The 19991-nt window shown below is 42.1% G+C and overlaps 1 protein-coding gene across 26 annotated transcripts in view; it reads right to left on the bottom strand.

The window, feature by feature from the left end:
- The window catches only part of ZBTB20 (zinc finger and BTB domain containing 20), a 789640-nt gene that overhangs the window by 26021 nt on the left and 743628 nt on the right, over nt 1–19991 (bottom strand). For all 26 annotated transcript variants that reach the window (XM_045088067.1, XM_004761399.3, XM_013060902.2 and 23 more), the window contains one exon: nt 19671–19858. In XM_045088067.1, the coding sequence (XP_044944002.1) occupies nt 19671–19858 (188 nt within the window). The remainder of the gene's footprint in view (nt 1–19670; nt 19859–19991) is intronic.

A 19991-nucleotide genomic window follows, 5' to 3' on the forward strand; every position in this document is an offset into this window, starting at 1 on the left:
ATAGGAAGAGACTGATAATACTAGTGGGACTTTCAGGGCCAAAGGAAAAGTCCCAGGGAAGCCCTTTTACTTGGCTCTGAAGGCTTTCACAGTTCCCCTCAGACAGCCCAGGCCTTTGGTGTGCTTGACTCTGCATTCATGCTGCTGTTACCTCCAAGAAGGGACTGAGAAATGCCTGATTATGCATCTAACATTACAAATATAATGGATTGATACATGAAGCTGTTTGGGTCATTTGAATTTTCACCAACTTATGAGTGAAACATTTACTGAGAATACCCTTGTGTAAATGGATCCATAAGGCCATAGGTGATCTGAAATCTCAAACAGCGGAAGAAATTCATCCATAAGGACCTTTGATATTTGAAACATACATTAATCAATCAGCTTCTCTCAGACCTCAGTGCCCAGGAAAAGTTGATTCTACTTTTATCTTTGTGGACCCTGTGAAAATCATACCTGTAGCTCAGAATCAAAATTCAGGTCGCATTTTCATATTTCACAATGATACGGGACCTCATGGTATGCTTTTCTAAGTAAAATTTACACCCAGCCTCATTTGAGTGTCAATTCCTTATTTTACTTGAGCACTGATTTCTTTTTTATAGTTATGTAAAAGTATATTTTCCTCCATATTTGCTAATGTACTGAGTATCCTTTTAAGCTAACTGAAATCCTTTTAGTTATCAGGTGAGGATATAATCAAACAATCAGGAAGTAATTGAACATCAACGTTATGGAACCCATTCTAAATGTAAGTTAAAACTTCGGCTTCAGGTTATTATCAAGCTACACACTCTATGAATTTCTATACTTTAAGCATCTGATTCCAGTGGCATAGAACACTGGATGTTCAAACGCCTTCTTTATTCTCTTGTAGTACCGCTTGTGAAAGCTAAGTTTTAACTCTGGGAACAAAGGCATTGGACAGCTATAATTCTAGACAACATTCTGAAAGACACCTATGCCCTCATGCCGAAGCTGCAACGAAATGGCTTCTTCTTGAGGAGGGAGGACCTGCTGGGACTAAGGGGGAAAGTCAGCGAAATCTGAGGTTGATGCCTTTAAATCCTCTTAGATCCTAAACCTTTCGAGACACCTTTTAGGAGTTTGATTTTTTTTTTTTTTTTTTTTTTTTATAAAGCTCTTTCCTTACAAATTTAGCTGCTGCCCTATTGTAACCTTTTCTTTTGTTCACTAAATCTGGGGAACAAAAACACAGAGATGCTGCATCCGTGGGTGGATAAAAAAATGAACAAAGGGATCTACTTAAAGTCGCAGTGAAAGTTTGCAGTTTGAACTTGGCTTTGGATAGGCCTTAAAGAAGAAGCTTTATATTCAAATGCGCAGTTAATAAGTTAGGTCCTTTTTTTCTGCTTGAAAGGAAATTATACCTTTAAAAATTGTTTATATAAAAACCAGCATCTTCTTACTAATCTGTTCTTTTGATCTGTAGATCATGATATACTCATTTTAAAGGAAAAATAAAGTTTTATCTTTAGTGAGTTCAAAGATCCTGTGTAACTCCCAGGAAGGGCATTCCTTTGGAAAATATCAACTGGTGTTAGAGTATAGTTCTGTAAGAAATTAATTTTTCAACTTTGGGGAAACTTTTATCTGAACTCCAACGAGTGAGAAAACAGAACCCCATCGTGTCATTTTAAGAAGCTGTTTTACTAAAATAATCACAGAGCTTTCCCCCAAGCCACAGAGCTTCCTTTGGTCCTCAGTTGTTGCAATATTTTGAAACTGCTTTTGAAGCAGATCTCGAGAGTTACGTTCAAGTGTTCTCTTCGCTTATGTCTTCCTAGAAAAAATAAGTTCCTTCCAATGTGACACCTGGTTTTCAAGCACAGTTTGTCGGTAAAAGGGGGCTATGCTATTTCTCCACAGAGGGTGTGGGCTTAAGCCATGATAGATGGTTTTACTGAAAAAAATGAAGGCCTTCTATCTCAAAGCAACAAGAAAAAGCCAGGGGAAAAGGTAAATTTGTTTTGCTGGATTATGAGTTAAGTGAGAGGCACAGAGGTGGTTTGATGTGGGCTAGTTTAAGACAAGTAGCTGAAACTACATCTCAACAGCCCACCTAGGGTGATCCATTATAAAACCAGGCTCAGGATTTCCTTAAGAAAGAATAACGTAAGTCCTTTTGGCTCATGCTAAGATGAAGAAGATCCTAGATAAATGTTGGAACTCAAAACCTTGGGAGACACTGGTAAGTAAATGAAGTAGAAGGCATACTTCATAATTATTCTAATAAGGAATAAGATATTTAATTTTTATTGTATTCTTATATGTCCTTTCATATAATATTTTTATATTATTTACATGTCATAAGAGCAAGGATATTAAGCTGTTAAGAGAGTCTTCTCTAGCTATAGGTAACATTTTAATGATCTCATCTTACTTCACTCGTTTGATCTTGTTTTCTCACTTTCCCAAATAAAATCTCTGCACCAATATAAGAAGTCGGACATTTTGCCATCCTTTGCATGTACTGCATTTGTTCTTAATTCTCTTCTGCTGAATTTGTCCTGAGTACTGAAATAATTGGGCTTTCCCTACTTACTGAACCTTATGCACCACTGAAAGTCCTATTCAAAGTTCTTCTTTCTCTGTGGAGCCTTTGATTGCTGGAGTCCATTCTGAGTTCTCGCTTTCCTTAGTGCCAACCGGTTGGTGAGGTAAGAGAGTGAAACATTAATTTCTGTTTTGGTCTCCCCCAGCCCCCACTAAACGAGAAAACTTTCCTAACAATAAGGCAATTAAGAAAGGCTAAGCTTGTACACAGTTCTGGGCTCCCTTGCCTCAGGAAGTTGTAGCCTCTGAGTCCAAATCAGAAGTTAAGCCTTCAAGACAAAGCCGTAAGACAGAGGGCTTTGTTTTTGGAATCTAGGCCCTCTAAGGACAATTAAGCTAGGCCCTTTCTAGGGTGAAGAGGGTGGGGCTGGTGCTTTGGAATTACACTGAGGTGGACCGACTCCCAGCTTTCCTCAGGCTAGTTCTTTACCGTGCTATAACTACAGCTACAACTGCAAATTACTGGACCCTTCACACTGCCCAACACGTTTCCTTACATTGAGGAGGTCCTAACTGAGTATTTGTCAGGGCAGGTCTCCACTGAACTTCCCAAACATGCTGCCAGTGTAGCTGGGAACTTCCGGTGGCACCTCTTCTCTGAGGTATGTCTGTATGTGATAGTCCTGGGGGGTCTTTTCTTTCTGTCTCTGCAGTTTTGTGTGATGCTCTTCCCCCTCTCCTTTACTATCTACTACCTCTCCTCAAGGAATAGTCATAGTTCTATTTTCAGCATGAATTTGAGGTCTAAGGCATTTGGTTTTTCAGGTGTTCACTAAGTTTCTCACATTCTGCCCAATCACTTATGGTTTCTGATACAGGCCTTAGTGTCCCCACTCCTGGATTCCATTTCTGCCCAAGAGGCAGCTCATTAGGTCTTCCTGTCCTCTGAGGAGTCAGTGGAGCTCAAAGCAGAGCCAATACCTTACAACCCAGAGTACGAAGAGACAAACAAGCTCTGAAGGTATATAAAAATGATCAGGCCAAACCCCCACTCTTAGCTTTCTTAAGTTAAACTGCTTGCTCACACATATTACAGAGATATCTATCAATCAGCTTTGATAACTGGGTATTATTTTTGCATCAACAGTGTCGGAGGGAGATTGTTTAGAATATTTTCACTTGGTGGCCACTGGGTGTCCTCATTTACAAAGTAAATAAGTAAATACATGCTTTTTATTGTAGGTCACCAGAGGGAATACAAGACAGTGGGTTTCTCTTTGGCCTTTCACATAATGGATAGAAATTTATTACGGAACTTAGAGCCAGGTCAGATATTGGTAGTTTGTAAATGCTCAGGTAAAATTGGTAAGGTTTATAACCAAAGTAACTGCAGGTTCTAGACAGAATTTGCAAGGCCATTTCCTCAACAGAGGGGACTGTGATCCAGCTATTAGAACGAGCTCTTATTTGTTTGAAAATTGGCATGGGATTTTGACTATCTGTGTGGAGAGCCTGGAGAGAGGAGCAGAGAAGGTCTTAATTTAATCTTTAAAAGAAAAGAGAACACCAAATATCTCCATGGGATATTTGTTAGATTCTGTTTTTATCTCAACTTCTCTGAAAACCAATTAAAAATAATAATGAGAAAGATAAAATATGTCCTTTTCCTGGAAACCTACAATAATGAGGAAAAACAGTACATTGAACAGGGTCACATAATGATTAGGAATCATTTCAAATTTAAAGACAAAGATTTAAATTATTTCTTCATCGGCCAGTTATCACACCTGTAAAATGAAGATGCTTTTGCTTCACTGGGATGTGGTAGGGGAACGAAATATGGAGGCATGTAGTGTTCCTAGGAAAAGAAACTATACCTGATAGATTTTAGGGCAGAACTAATATTCTAACTGTCCTTGGGTGACGTCGTGTGTCTCGTCCCTGATGGCAGAAGGCAGCAAATCAAGGCTAGAGCACACGTAGCCAACAAATGTTTACTGACTCAACCACTCTAAGGCACCAGAGTGACCCTGTTCGGCCATCACTTTGTGCTCTGTAAAGGGATTTTATTTGTGCATGCCTAGGATTGTCAATGCTTCTAAACTTCTATTAATATATCCCTCATTAGATTCTTTCCCTGCAAGGCCAAAAGGATTTCCATCTCCCTACCCTGTAAATTTCTTGAGATATAGACACTGCTGCTAAACATGTAACAATACTTGCCTTCTGCTGTTGGACGTAATCAACTAGCTAACCTTTTTCAAAAGTACAGTGAACTCTGCTGCAATCATTTTCTCCTCAAGTGTATAGCCTCAGCTTAATTATTATTCTCTGGCATGTTGTTTTAGTATATAAATCATCCATACGATTCTGTGCCATCACCAACAATTCATACAGATAAGATCAGGGAGACTAGGAAGCCCTGTGAGCTCTTCACTGCCTTTCAGAGGTCTTATTGGCTTTACTTTATAGCTTTTTTCTGTTTTTAAAAGACCACCTGCCCATGCCTCTCATACAGCTGTCTGTAACTCTCCATCAACCGTTTAAATGCTCAACAATGCACAACAGCCAGGCTACTTGCACCCCGAGATTCTACTGAAGGATCACAATGGACGCTGAGTGTATGGAGAAGTATCCCATTTCTTCTAAAGATTCTTAAATTCCTGGGATGTCTAGCATTTTCCAACTCTTTAATTAGTAGATTCATTTTTGAACCACCGTAACCCCAAAGACACATATCCGCAGAGCCCTCCTGATCGTGTTTTCCCCTACGCCTTTACTCCTTTCAGTTTCCCCAGTTTGCTCCTTTAATTTCACTTTCAAAACTTCTTGAGGCTCAGTGGCTGAACACCACACAGCTCAGGTTTTATCTGATGTACCGGCGCCTGGTGTGGTCTAAGGCTCACCGGTGTTTTTGTTCTTGAAGTATAAGACTGAAGTTCTGAAACCTAGACTCCAACACAAAGGAAATCATTAGCGCGTTTTAAATGTCGCTTTCTCTTCCCTCCTGCCGCCCCTCCCTACTCACCCCAGTGCTTCCTTAGTCCAATGCACTGGCCACAGATGGCAACCATATTCCAAAGCTGAGTATATACAAAATCGTGCCATGGAGAACAGAGTGGCTTCAAAGTTAGCTTTCTTTGGTGGAGACTCTAGAGGAGTGAACTCATCTCTCATTCATTTAATCCTCTATTCATTCAGCCAGGAGTCTGTTTTCCTGCACATTCTTCTAGTGTCCAGCCAGTTGAGGGAGGATGGGTGGGAAGAACTCTCTTGAGGGCCCTTCCAGCAGGAGGGCACTGGGATTTTAAGCCAAGCTCTTGTTTCCCTGGGCCAGCTCTGTCTGCTGTTGATCAAATCACGCCAGTCCCATGAGAGGAGCTGGGGAGCACTGCGTGGGGGGTAGATTTCCCAAGAATGGCCTCCTTGCTCGACTGACAGCACACGCTGTGTCCCCTAGACAAGGATTAGACCAGGGGAAAAAGGTGAAACAAGGAGGAGGGTGGGGGTCGCAGAAAACTCTGCAGGATGGTACGGTAATGGGAGATGGGAGTGGGAAAAACCTTTCCTTTTTCTTGTTTCAAGGTTTGCTGGAGCTTTCGCCTAATCATCTGTTTGAGCATCTTGAAAGTAAGTATCTATTTTCATGATATCTATCAAAAACAGGCACCAGATTATACTACAAACTTGACCTTAACCCTGCCATATTGTTACTAGAATCAAAACATGTAGCAGCCTACATCCAACAGAAAACCATTCTGTTTTCCCAGCATAAAAATCAGAGGGTATCTACGATGCACTTTGTTTTGTAGGTCTGCTGAAGGGGAAAAAAAAACCCAGTAAGAAATCCGTACTTATACTTTCAGCCATGGACAGAACACTCACAAACACGGTCTACCCTTCCTTTCGCTCCGCTCTTCCCCACCACGTTCATTCATTCAACAACTATTTGCTGAGCACCTGCTACGGCCAAGCACTCTGCTAGGTACTAAGGATCCAGCAGCGAACAAGAGAGGATTTCTGCCCTCACCAGTTCTTCTGCTTGGTCCAAATAAGCATTTAATAATTTAACTTGCAGCATGTTATTCGAGGAACAGGGATGATTTGTCTTACCTACAATTTCTTCTGAATCTTTCTCAAACATATTTCTTGAAGCTCCAGTCTCCTTTAACTAAGATGTTCTGTCTTGACTCCCTCTTTTTCTATTGTGATCTTTGTTCATTTCTTGGCTACAATGTTGAGAGTTCAGATCACAACTGCTACCTTTTTTCTTTTCCTTTTTCTTTTGGTGGGACTGCAACCTTGAGGGATTGTTACTTTTCAAGCTACACATATATTTTCTCTGTAAATATCGTACCATCTAATCTGTGTCTTTGGATTCTGCTGATTAGGCATCAACATACAATTTAAGGAATACTGTATAAGAGATACAGAAATCACAACTCAGTACGTCATTGTTTTAAAGCTCTGACTTGGGGCTTATAGAGACTTCATACAGTCTAGTTTAGCATTTGATCTGTACCTCTTACTAAGAGACTTATAGCCCAAATTCCACACCCACATGTCCCTGGAATGCTATACTCAAAATGCTCTGGAGTAGCAAATATCCAAAATGATCTCCATTACCAAAAACTATGTGGGCACCAGAGGGAAAGGAAGGGCTTACTTGGTGTAAGGAGCCAGCAAGTCTTACTGAATTTCTTAAGAATATTTATATTTTTTTCAACTCCTGCAAACTGCTTTGGAATGGAAGAAGGTGAGTGAGCTGGGCAATTCAGAGCACTCTTTCTTGGCAGCGAAACACATTTACTCTTCTAACTTTGCCTCTATTTCCAATTATTTCAAAATACTCTGAAGCTATCAGGCAGACTCTTTCGGAAGGATGAAAGATGCGTCTCTTTGGAGAAGGGCCCTGGGATGTGGCAGCACAGCATCTGCCCATTCTCAGGACCTGCTCGTTTGGCCCTTTCAGCTCTCAGTGCCGGGAGGTGACTCTGGAAGGAGGATACACAGCACGGCCAGGTCCAGCTTCTACAAAGACGTATCCTGAGCTAAGACAGCGCACAGATCCCTTCCCTATAATTCAAAAATCTCTCATTGACTGGAATGCACTTGAGGACAAGAAGGAATTTAATAGATCAATACTATCTTACCAAATCATCATATAAATAATACTCTAAACCTTCCCTATACTAAGAAGAAAAAAGTCAGAAAGGTTTTTTTTAACTTGTTTGAGCTACAGTTTCCTTATCTCTAAAATGGAACATTTTGTAAGAATGATAGTATTTGACACACAGTGGATGCTTAGTAAATATTAGTCCTCTACCAATTTTAGGACAAAAAACGAACCAAGACAAATGAGGGAGTGAAGGAAGGCAAAAAGGTAATGGAGAGGCTTCTCAGTCTACCGGGGCCTGAATCCAAGAAAGGGTAAGGAGGGGGGCACTGGCTTTTTCTTGAAGTGAGGAGGGTCCCTGTCCCATGTGTTCTCCTACAGATCCGGGCCTCGAGTTAGTCACTCTCGGGGGGCTGGAGGGTGGGGAGGATGTGGGCTCTGCTACTGTGAACATACATCTTTTATGTTGCATCAATTTTAGTACATATTTACTTAATAATTTAAAACATTTCAACCAGAGCTAATGCTCAGAATCACTGAGTGTTGGCTGTCCTTCTAGTGCTGTTTTAGGAGCTTTCCATATAGCATTCCATCTCATCCTTATAATAAACCCCAGGAGACAGATACTATTTGCATTCTCATTATGCACACGAGAAAATGGAAATATAGGGAGGTTAGGTAAAGACACGTAAAAGGCACTCACAGGCTGAAGTTCACATTAAAAAGCACACATATGTAGACCGTGGGGGTGAGAACACATTTTCTCAGCAACACATGGTCCAAATCTATTCCATGATCAGAGATTGAAGAAGTCGCTTTAGAAGTCTGTTATTATACTTGCCTCCGCCTGCAGGCATCTTGAGGGGACTTGAAAGAGCTTTAGGAACCAGTCCACATTTGGATGCTCACATCGGACTTGCTTCTGAGTTTACTTTTGGGGGTCAGGTTTGAGCATGCGGATTCTGTTTGGGATATACCATGGGGGAAGTGGCTCTCTCCTTCTTTTTGTCCTCTGACCCCAGCCTGAAGAAAGCTATACATTGTGTCCCAGAAAAATACCCACATAGGCAAGCACACATGTGAGTATATCTTCTTAGGAGGTTCACAGACTCTGAGAGGGAGGTCTGGTACCATAATACCAAGCCTCCAGGCCAGCATTTCCTCTTCTAAAGGAGTCCTTCTGGAGGGAGAGGGTTGCCTCTGCCTGAAGCCTCTGCCTGGATCACTGCCCAAGGACAGTGCCCAGGTCTGCTTGGAGTGCCTCTCAGCATGTTAACCCAGGATTAATGTCTACTTCAGAAACCCAGGATCCAACCACTCCTCCAGGACCCTTAGGTCAGGAATAAAATGGAATAAATCAGATTTCTGGGGGTTTCCTTAAAATTGGGGGGAAAAATCCTAATCAGCCCTTAACTGCATGCAGAGACCTACAATATTTCCCCAAGGAAAAGCTATGCATCCTTTGCCCTGGAGTTAACACCTGATGGTTGAAGTTCAGAATTTGCATGTGTATTTTCTGTGAGACATGGAATTATGCTCTATAGCTCAAGTGAATATATACCTTTCTTCTACTGTTTCCTTTATATCTAAGTACCGGGTCAAGGCAGAGAGACAATAAGTGATTATACAGAAAAGAAAATGATTACCAAAAAATTAATGACAAAGTTAATTTCACTTCTTGCAATTATTCATGTGGTGTTCTTCATGCCATGTCAAGCACTCTTAAAAATCATGTATGCCTGGTTGAATACTGCATGAGATTTTGGTATAAAACCAGTACCATGGACCTAGTTAAAAGCACTGAAGACAAATGAGTGGGAAGAACTCTTTTTTGGAGGTGGACAGTAAAGGGGAAACTCAAAGTCCATTTTGGCACTAACTATGAATTCATTCTTCCTTGTGAAATGACAAAGACTCATATTCACAGTTATTCCATGTGGTTGTTTATATAATTCCTAGTAGTGATAAAATAATTTTCTTATTTGTTTAGAAGTAATTTAATAGCAGAGGAAAGTAGCATTTGATTTAGATGGTTCCAGAACACGAAGTAGAAGTAATCGCAGGTACTGTGTGTCCATGGGAGAGTGGCCTTAAGGGATGTCTTCGGCCATCAAAGAGAACAATACAGACCAAATAAAAAGTTTTTAAAAACTTCCACAAGATAGTGAACTTGAGGATGTCCTGTGACAATGAAGAATTACATGAGAACAACACATAAGTCTGTTGTTAGTAATACAGAGCTACTTGAATTGAACCTATCATAAAAGAATTTCTCAGAATGTGATATTTTCAAAAAGATTACTCTTTAAGAGAACTTGTTTTAAAATTCTGGGGGAAAATTTTAGGGCTCAAAGTATATGGTACCTAGCCCCTGGCTAATGCTTAGAGATTACTAAGGATGAGTGAATATTTGTGAGGCCATCTGAAGAAGACACACACAATTCTTACAGAGCATTCATTCTTATTTGCTAAAAGGAAGAGAAAGCCATGCTAGAAAGGAGTAGAGAAAGAACTAATATAATCACTGATTAGTTGGGCTTGGGTAGTGACTTCACATTTCTTTTTCACATATTTATCATTTCAATTGCTGTGTACATGGAAGATCTAATTCTCTCTCACCTCACCTATTTAATTGCAGAGTCTCCCTTAACACTGGTTTTTATTCTTTAGTCTATAAATAGGCTTGAGACTCTCACATCATAAAAATATTCCCTACCCTGCTTTTGTATTACCTGTTCATTATTTCTTTGTAAAATATTAAACCTCTTGAAAAAGTAGTGCCGAGCTGTTGGCTTTCTCATTCATCTTCTCTTTGCTCTCAAACCCCCTTTTATTGTACTTTTGTGATGCAGCTGGCTCTGCTGTCTTAACAGCCACCAGGAAGCCACCAATCCTTGGTGTCTGCAGCACCCAGCATTGCTGACCCTTCTCCCCAAGGGTCCTTCGGGATTATTCTGCTGTTCCTCCTGTATCTCAGACCTTCTTTTCTTCTCCTCCTTCGCTTGCTCCTCATTCTCTTTCTTACCACTCCCTGCAAGTATTCTATTTTCTCTTTTTTCTCTCCACAAAGTCTTCTTTGAACTTACTCCCATATTCATGGCATCAGGTTGGCAGCTTGGTGAAAGCATTCGCTGGCCCTAATTTCAAATCTTCCTGCTGTGCTCCATGACCTATTTGTGACTCTTTGTTAATTGTCTCCATTGGGTCTACCCCTGGTGTCTCATTCTCAGTGTTGTTTAAAAGTGAACTGTACTCTACTCCTCTAAACATTTCCTCTTGTCTCCTCTTTCTGACATCTTGGAGTTAGGTCCTTTGATTTCTCTTAACTAACACTCAATCAGTTGTTAAAGCTGTCTACCCTCATCCATAAAGTCTGTTGAGCCTGGTTCATCACTAGCCCCCTTCCAGTTACCCAAAGTCTGAACTACTGACAAAGCTTCCCAGGCTCTCTCCTACCCCAACCACCTCTTCCCACATCCATGCATGCTTCACACCCTTGCTGCTAAATTAGAGCTTCTTACAGCAAAGTCTTGAGCATGGCTGCTCCTACTTAAAACCCACCCATAGATTTACATCACAATGAAGACTTCCTTATCCCTTACGCCTGTGCCTTATTTCGAAAGAAATTCTATTCATTTTTCAAGAGAGCCCAAATGGAACCTTTCCTGGTAAACTGAACTGGATGTTACTATAAACTTTATGAACTTTCTAACTTCTATCTCAGATAATGGTGATTTGAGGACCTGCACTAAGTTTTAAGATTCTTGGTGGCAAGGTCTGGTTGTCTCTACCTTTATATGCCCATAGAAGTCCGTTTAGGGCCAGGCACATAAGATGTACCTTACACACTCTTGCCAAGTGAATGAATCAATGCTATGGTGGATCCAGGTGTATAGGACATATCTTTAACCTCTCTGCAAGGTAGCTGTTTGTGAAGGTAGCTGATCTTCTCTATGAGATTCCAAATCTCTGTACATAGGGCTCTAGTTTATATAATCGCATCCTACACAATACGTAGTTCTGATCCTCCACACTGAAAGCATTCAGTAAGTTGATAGATGAACAGTCTTGACTCTCTTCCTGTTCAGAAAAACATTAAGTTCTCCTGGGTAGCAGGGAGCATAGTATGGTGGGAGAAGGAGTAGGGTTCTGGTTTTGGCTCTTTGACTTACTACGTGGAAACCTCTTGGTAGAACACTTGCCTTCTGTGGGCCTGTTTCCTCATCTGAAAAATAGTGGATTCAGACCACCTTCCATCTCTTCCAGTGCTGATAAAAAGGACTCACTGGTATACATTCTGAGAGAGAACAAAGGATAGAGAGGCAGGAGAAAAGCAAAAAGTGCTTATTCAGCTGACCTGTCAACAGGGGCGGGGTTGAGCTGACTGTGGTACTACTTGATGTGAGGTGACTGGTGGAAGGATTCGACTTGAAATTTCCTAAAGCAAGGAATTCCCAGAGTCTTCATGCACAGTTTCAACGGATCCTCGATGCTCCCTCTCTGAGGCCAATTTTTGTTTTTTAAGTCAGGACGTGAGAATCCCGGACAGATACGGAGGAGCACTAATTTTATATAATGAAACTTGCCACGTGTGGAGAAAGCACATATGAGACTGTCACTAGCTGCTGCAGATAAGAATTAAAGATGTATTCTCTCAAGATATGGGATGGCGAGATGAAGACCAGGGCCCTGAAAACCAGCAGTGAGTCTTAACAATTATATGTGGACAATTACAGGCACCTTCTCGCAATACTTGGGAGAGCAGTATGGCATGCAGTAGCTCGAAGCAGTGGGTCCCAAGACCAGATTTGCCAAGGGACCTGGGAGAATTTCAACAGAGGACAGATTGCTAGAACTGGAAAGACTGCGAGTCAGTGACAGAGTTCCAGCGTGACACTTACAGGTGACTCCGCGGCTCCGAGAACGACTCTTTTCTCAAAAAGCAAAGTTATTTTGAAATCTGTTCATCAATAAATTATTACTAGGTTCCTCAATGCTTTCTTACATCTACTGACTGAATGAAAGAGGGCACTTTTGCTTATTAGAAACTAAGTGGGTGTCTTGCTTTATTTTTTTAATAGGGAAGGAAATGTCTCTAGAAAGGATAGGCAATTCAGCCCAGCTGAATTTTAATGACAGGCAATGTTACCCAAATATAAAGTGCCCCATGGGTTTATATTAAAATGAGGTGAAACCTAAGAAGTCCTGAGTATTGTAGTATTGTAACTGAACTGCTCCGTTTTCTGAAAACATCTGGAATGCCATTCCCTCCCTCTTTTACCTTACACATACCTGCTCTTTCATGATCCAGGTCTAATGTCCCCTTCCCACCGCTTCAGGGCCCCTCCTCAGGAACACGTTAGCACTGTATTTGTACATCTCCCTTCACAGATTTCTAGTTTTAGCCAGGTGTCTGGGAACACTGAGCTCCTAAAGTGGGGAGACGGTATCTTGTTGGTGTCTTCACCCCTAGAGCTCACTGAGGACTTGGCATAGAAGCAGGGGCTCAGTAGCATTTGATGAACTACTAGAAGAAGGAATGCGTGCATAAATGAGAAACGGGACTATTAGAAATTATTGTATGAAGGGAGCACGGAAGACATCCAGTTAAATTAGCAGTGTAGGGACAGAATGAGTTGTGATAAAAGGACGGATAATTTTATAAAAAGAGGTAGACTGTGACATGAAACTTCAGGAAGACTTTTAACAATAAATGTGTCCCCAGATATGCTAAGTAGTGGCTCTGAGAATTTGGGCCAATAAAGACATTAACTGGCCTTCTGATGCACGAGGGCTGGACTAAGAACTGAAACCTCTAAATAAGAGGGCATTTAAGGGCATCAAAGGTAACAAAAGTAATTCCAAAGAGATTATGTATCAATTAACTCAGAGGCAGAAAGGTGACTGTTTATAAAGGGCAAGACTATCTTTAAAGGAATAAATCCACACTTAATAGGTAAGAGGTCTACCTGGCTAACGACACTGCAGAAAGATAGTTGAAACTGTTAGCTATGAAGAGGTAAATATGTCATTCTTTATAGGAAGTAGAATAAAGAGGGACGCAGGGCACTCTGGGGACAATGAGAACACTCAGTTATACCAAAGATGTTCTATTTACTGTTAAAACGATGTGGAATCTAGTAGAAAATTAATAGCAAAGCCATAGGATAATAGCTCTCTGTGGTTGCTCATCCCAGCCCATTCTGATTATGTTTCTTCTGCAAATTAGTGTGACCCCAAAATGTTTTCAGGATTGTCCAACTTGTCCTAAATTCCATAAATAAACTCTTTCAGAGGATGCTGTTTTTTGCCATGTCTCTATTACGGTTCTTCACAGATGGACCATTTTTGTCCTTTCAAAGCCTAAGAATAACTCTCGGTTATCAAGACATACCCAAACCCAGTTCAGCTGCTCCTGTGGGATTCCAGTGAGTTTAGACACATCTGCTGAGACACATGCATTTGAATCCAAATGAAGCTTTTGTTTGATTATACGTTTTGAACATTTTCGGAGGTTTTCTGGGGGCCAAAATGTTTTTCATTTTTTGGCACTCCAAACAGAGATCTTCGGTTATAAACACTGCCTTCTGAGCACCTCCAGCAGAAATCCCATCTTCGCGTGTGAACAGGTGCCTCGGGAAGTTTTTGGACGGTTTTACACTGCATCGGCTTTCTGATTGGAAACTTTCGGAACGCACAGTCAAGTTTGCCAAGGAGACCTTCAAACTTGCTTGAGCAGTTTTCACTCACACCGACATACGTTCACACATGCAGACAGCCCAAGTGAAAGCGAATCAGAGCCCTGCAAAACTGCAGTATCTTGCTTAAAGGTTAAATACCATACGCAAGCAAACTGAACAAAAAGGAGAGCGTGACAGGAGAGAGAACGAACTAATAGCAAGAGCGGAGGCGCAAACCGTTCAGGAGCGAGCGTGCCCCCCTTAAAGCGCTACTGGGGAGTTGAGGCGACACATCGTCTCAGTAAAACGCTGCCTTACCCAGCTTCCAGTGCGCGCCCAAGCATTTGTGAGTTGAGACACTTGTACCTTCAGCGTCTCGCTACCCACTCCTTTTACTCACAAACTTGTTCAGACGTCTATTTTGAAACACGTCCTTCTCCGACACAAACGGGCCAATCAGATTCAAACCCAGGAAGAGACAACACTACGCTCTAAATCGGGCTCTGCCGCGAACCCCATGTTTTGCCCGATTCCCTACACCGTTTCTTTTCCAGTTTGCGTATAAACCGAAAAGTGGAGACAGAGTAAAATAACTTCTTAAGCCCGAAGCCTGCAAAATTATTACAGCGTAAATTCACCTCCCCCCACCCAGCTCTCCCCGCAACCGGGCATGCCCGGAATTCAGCGGGAAATCTGCTTTCAAGTTGTTCCTATAGTCCTGGACCAGATGCTCTAAGGTGGCCAGAAACCTTTGTCTACACCCACTTAGCAGATTTCTGGCTCTTTATCAGGGACTAAGGGGTTTATTTGCAGAAATGAATCATTTCCTTCAAAATATCCTTTACCCTATTTACATGCTTGCATATTCCTTCCATTTTGTTTTCCCCCTACAGCTTTACTAAGGGAATTAATTATCTCGAAGAACAGGAACATACAGTAAGTACATCTGAAATACAGGATGAGACACAGTATGTCATCTATTAGGCCTGGCTAAGACCAGCAGCTGATGCTAAATGGGAAGGAACATGCACCAAATGTTTTTTAATCACAAAGTTAGTAATTAATTGCTCTTTAAAATACATTTTATGCTTCTTTCTGTCTGTGTACATGAAATGCACATTTATTACATGCCAAAAATTACAACATTATGGTTTAAATGTGACTGGCACGGAAGTCCGGAAATCAGAGTTAATGTTCCCACGGCAACTTTAATTCTGTCCGTGTGCACATGTAGGGCCATAATAGGCTTCCGCTCCAGGATAATACGTATAGATGGTCTGGGGAGGGAAGCTAAAGACCCATATACTCAACTGTAGTTACAGAAGAGAGACAAAGGGTAAAAATCATGCTCCTGTCCACATACATGGAGACCAAACAATGTCCCCACGCCTGGTGTTGTGTAATCAGGAAAGAAAGAATCTGCTATGGTGTGGGCACTCAAGGGGACAGTTTCTGTTGCTGTGGGAACCTGAACTTTGCATTTCCTGACTTTGGGGTAATTAAAATGTCAGCCTTAATGTGGCATTAATGGAGTTGGCCATAAAAAATCCTCTTTGTTTTGTTCTCTTAAAAAAAAAAATTGCTTAGAAGTTCAAACTGAACCAAGTGTACTAAAAATTTTAATCTCGGGCACTTGGCCTGGTGATGGGGGTTCGGGGAGGGGCGGGGAGAAGCGAAGGGCTGGGAGCGGAAAGACCGATGAAGGTGGACGGCCAGAGAGGGAAAGGAAGGGCCCGCAGTCTCTTCCGACAGTGCTCAGCCCCAGCAGAGTCCTGCTACCTACAGAGCTAAAGTTAAACCCACCCACACAACAGTTTGGTAATGTGTAAAGGTTAAATTAAAAATAAATAAAAACTGTTAACGCATAAGTGCCTCTTGGCAAGGACCCAAAAGATGAGACAGCCTGCTGAGGCCAGTTCGAAACACCGGAAGGTAAGTCACCAAGGACATCAGCTTCCCACCAATGACATCAGAATAGGTGGGTCTAGGGCCAAAAAAGTCGGGAGCACAGCCACCGGGGGTGGGGGGTGGGCAGGGGAGAGAATCGCTTCTCCCTTCGGCGGGGCCTTATCTGGGGGAAAACAAAGTGGAAGGAGCACGCGAGTCGTTGCTCTGGTCGAGTCTGTCGCATGTACACGACGGTGACGTGCCACAGCTTGGCAGTTGTCAAGCTAGGGACGGCTTCATCTGCTCTGCTGACTTGGGTTGGGCCTGTTCACGCGTTTGAGCAGAGAGAGCTTGGCTCAGCTCTTCCTCAGCCTGTTCCTCGGCGGGGAACCGGTCTGTCAAACACCTAGAGCTTTTGTACCCTCTGCGTTCAGCAACTCATCCCAGTGCCGTGAGTTCTTATCATCGGAGTACATTTACCACCGGGTTTTTAGAAAAGGTGAAGAGGCCACAAGCAAGAAGGTCATGGGGGAATGTTGCTAGGAGGTCACTGTCAGTGGGCGCGCCGTGGCGATATTAACCTCACCATCTCACAAGGGGAAGCTTTTCTCAACCCTAGTCCTTCTTGGTTTGGATATTACTGGGATCTTTTGCAAAATCTGAAGTCACTGGGCAGGCTAAGCAGCCAGCTGAAATCTTAGGGGTCAGACTTGTCTAAAACATGGGCCTGCGTCCTTCAGATGCGACAACACTACGTCTTACCCACTCTCACTGGTTCATAGGCACGGCTGACTCTTGTGGGGATGCTGATCGACTGTGTTTTAGAACTCAGTCACCAATATGATGGTTGCACATTTTCAAGAATGCCATTTATGGGCTTGGAACACAGGATTCAGGCTGCTCACAGGGAGAGCAAATCCATACACATCCCTCAGTATCTGAATGAGTTAACTACCGAGAGCAAGTCATTCATTGACAGAAGTGTCAATTTTCTCAGTTTTCTCATCCGTAAATTGGGAAGAATTATAATGACTGACAGGAAATGGGCATTAGAGCATGACTAAGAATAATTTTGCTAAACACATAACAAATAAAAAGGTGCTATAAAAATTCAGGCACTTGTGAAAGCTTGGAACACCACACACTGGTGGAATGTTTCTGAAGTTAAAGAGACTAACAAGTCAAGGGCACTATTTTTAAATGCCCCAAATCTGTTAGTTCTAAATAGGAACAGAATATTTTACCTTAAAGAAATTAGGCTTTTAAATTAATCTATGGTAAGAATGACATTTGAAAGTTAAAAAAAAAAATCTTCTTGAATGCAAGAAGAGCATCCAAAAAATTTAACAGCTTAAAATAAACCTCTTTCCTGTCTTCTCTCAAGCAATCTCCAAATGGACAGATTTCTGTGAATCTTTCCTAAAAACAATTTTCTTCTAAGTGTAGGCTCAAATCAGGACAAACTACGATCCAAATAGATTTGGAGAAAAGCATAATCGATTTCAACAAGAGGTTAGGACAGAGAGAATGTACACATCTTAATGGTAAAATCGGAATGACTTTCTACGCGGCTGGAGATTAGGTGTCTCCTCCCTCTCTGTTTTCCTTCCAACAGCTTTCAGATACCTCACTGAAAGCTCCGACCTCCTGGCTCCCTCTGGGTCACGTCTGAGCTGTATGGCAGCTATCACGTGCCTACAGTTTCTTGCTTGTATTCCAGGCTAATGCCAAGACCTGGCTGGAGGATGCTTATGGTAAAGTACAATCAGGGAAGCCCGGTGCCTTCTCTATTCAGCAAAACAGTCGTTTTGCTGCAACAGGGGATTTCTGGGCTAAGGCCATTCTATGTAATCTTCCCCATAAGGTGTGGCAGAAAGCCAGGCGATGAAGGTGCGCGTGCAGGAGCTCCAGGCCCTTCTCCACAGGAACCGGCCACCTTCCTGGTAGGTAGGGGCAGTGCGCACATGCCTACGGGCGCTGTGCCACACTATTTTCCAATTCTTCCTGTAATTACTATTAGGCTAGAGACTGCCAGGCAAGAAGGGCCAAGGATGTTACTATTATGATGGGTCCACAGAACACAGTCCTTGCTCCCGATCCCCAGGGTTGTCTACAGAAGCAGCAACTTAGTGCAAATCACAGAGGCTCTAGAGAGTTGGATCCCGTTCTTTCTCGTTTCATTTTCTAGCGACAGCTGGAGCAGGGTTTCAGCCCAGCTACCAAGAATAACAAGCTCCTTTCCCCCCAACCTCAACCCCTGGGTTTTGTCCCTTTACCTATGATACTAGGATGATGAAGTAAGTAGGGAATGGAATCTTCCAGGCACGGGCACATCTTGCCCACTTTGCAGAGTTTTACATTTGTTTTGTCAGAAAAATAACAACAGGAGATTTAGACTCTCGTTTCCTGATTAATAATGCTTGTGTTCGTGGACAGGATAAATGCAGTCCTTTTTCAAAACAAGACTGTCTTGGTCTTATTCTTCCTCCTAAAGAAGGACACGCCAGCTCTTTGCCTGTTACTGGACATCCTGTGTTTAGGGCAGTTCAGAATACTTGCTGGGTATCTTAAGACCAAAAGAAGTATTTTGTTCAGATTGGACCCCAAAATTATTCCATTCTTTTCCATTGTCACCACACATGTTCCTTTCTCTTTGAAGTATTGGGTTACACTTCAAAGAGAGAAAAGCTCCAAAACATGATTTATCAACTTTCTTAAAATAGAATTTGAAGAAGTGACTCCCAGATTAGTGGGAAGACAGCAAAAATAAACAGCAATGGAGTGATTTCAATGGCGACGATCTCATTAAGCTGCCCATTTCCAAATTTAGCCCGTAGGCAGTTTTTTTAATTAAAAAATATTTTTAACCTGAATTCTTATTGGCTACGTGAAGTCTGGGTGGATTCTGAATTCTTGGAAGCCATTCTCTTTTCTTCTGTAAATTTATGCTATCCTTTAACCACTTCAAAATAAATTAAAAACTGGAAGGACGGAAATTCAGCCAAGCCAAATGAGACTCCAATAATTAATGCAAAGCTGACTTGTATTATGTAATTTCAAAATGGATGTTTCCTGTGTCTACTGGCTTTTCGAGGTCCATATTTGGTGGTTCAGTTTAGTCATGGTGGAAGTGCTGCTATTCAGATCGCAGGGACAAAAGAATAATTAGAAAACAATAACCCAACTTTTTTTTTTTTTTTTTTTTTGAGTGAATGTTTTGAAAGAAAATGTGGTTCATGTAATGAATCAGCCTTTCGAGGCCAAGTGGCCAGACACCTGGTTTTAAAACACATTCGGGCTCTGGAAACAGCGACGTTGGCTGAATCAAGATGGAGGCGAGTTCCCTTCGGCTACTCTACAAGACCACACGGACACGGCTCATTCGGAACGCAAGAAAAAGCCAGAACCCAGGGGAGAAGCACGCTCCCAGTGCCGCGAAGACACCGTCACCTTACTGGTGTACTCACAATCAGATGACCCGGTGTGAGCGTGAGAGTTTGTCAGTGAATGTGTGGAGTGGATGAGGGCCGGGTCTGGAGACAAAACAGCTTCAAAGTTCAGGCAGGGAAGGCCCGGCTTGGCGCTGGATCCACCCGGCTGAGTAATCTCATTCTCCTCAGATGCCTTCTGGTTTTCAGCTGTCTTGGGTTTCTTCCTGAAAATAAACAAAGGGCCCTTTGAAGGAACTGACTGCATATTTGGGAAAAGGCATTTTTAGAATCTGTTAAAGATAACTTGATTTTTTTTTTCTGAGGGGGGATGGGAGGGAGTCCAGTATGTCCCTTGTT

Source organism: Mustela putorius, unplaced genomic scaffold (genome assembly GCF_011764305.1).
Source record: "Mustela putorius furo isolate JIRA1106 unplaced genomic scaffold, ASM1176430v1.1 tig00003834_pilon_pilon_pilon, whole genome shotgun sequence".
Classification (NCBI taxonomy): Eukaryota; Metazoa; Chordata; class Mammalia; order Carnivora; family Mustelidae; genus Mustela; species Mustela putorius.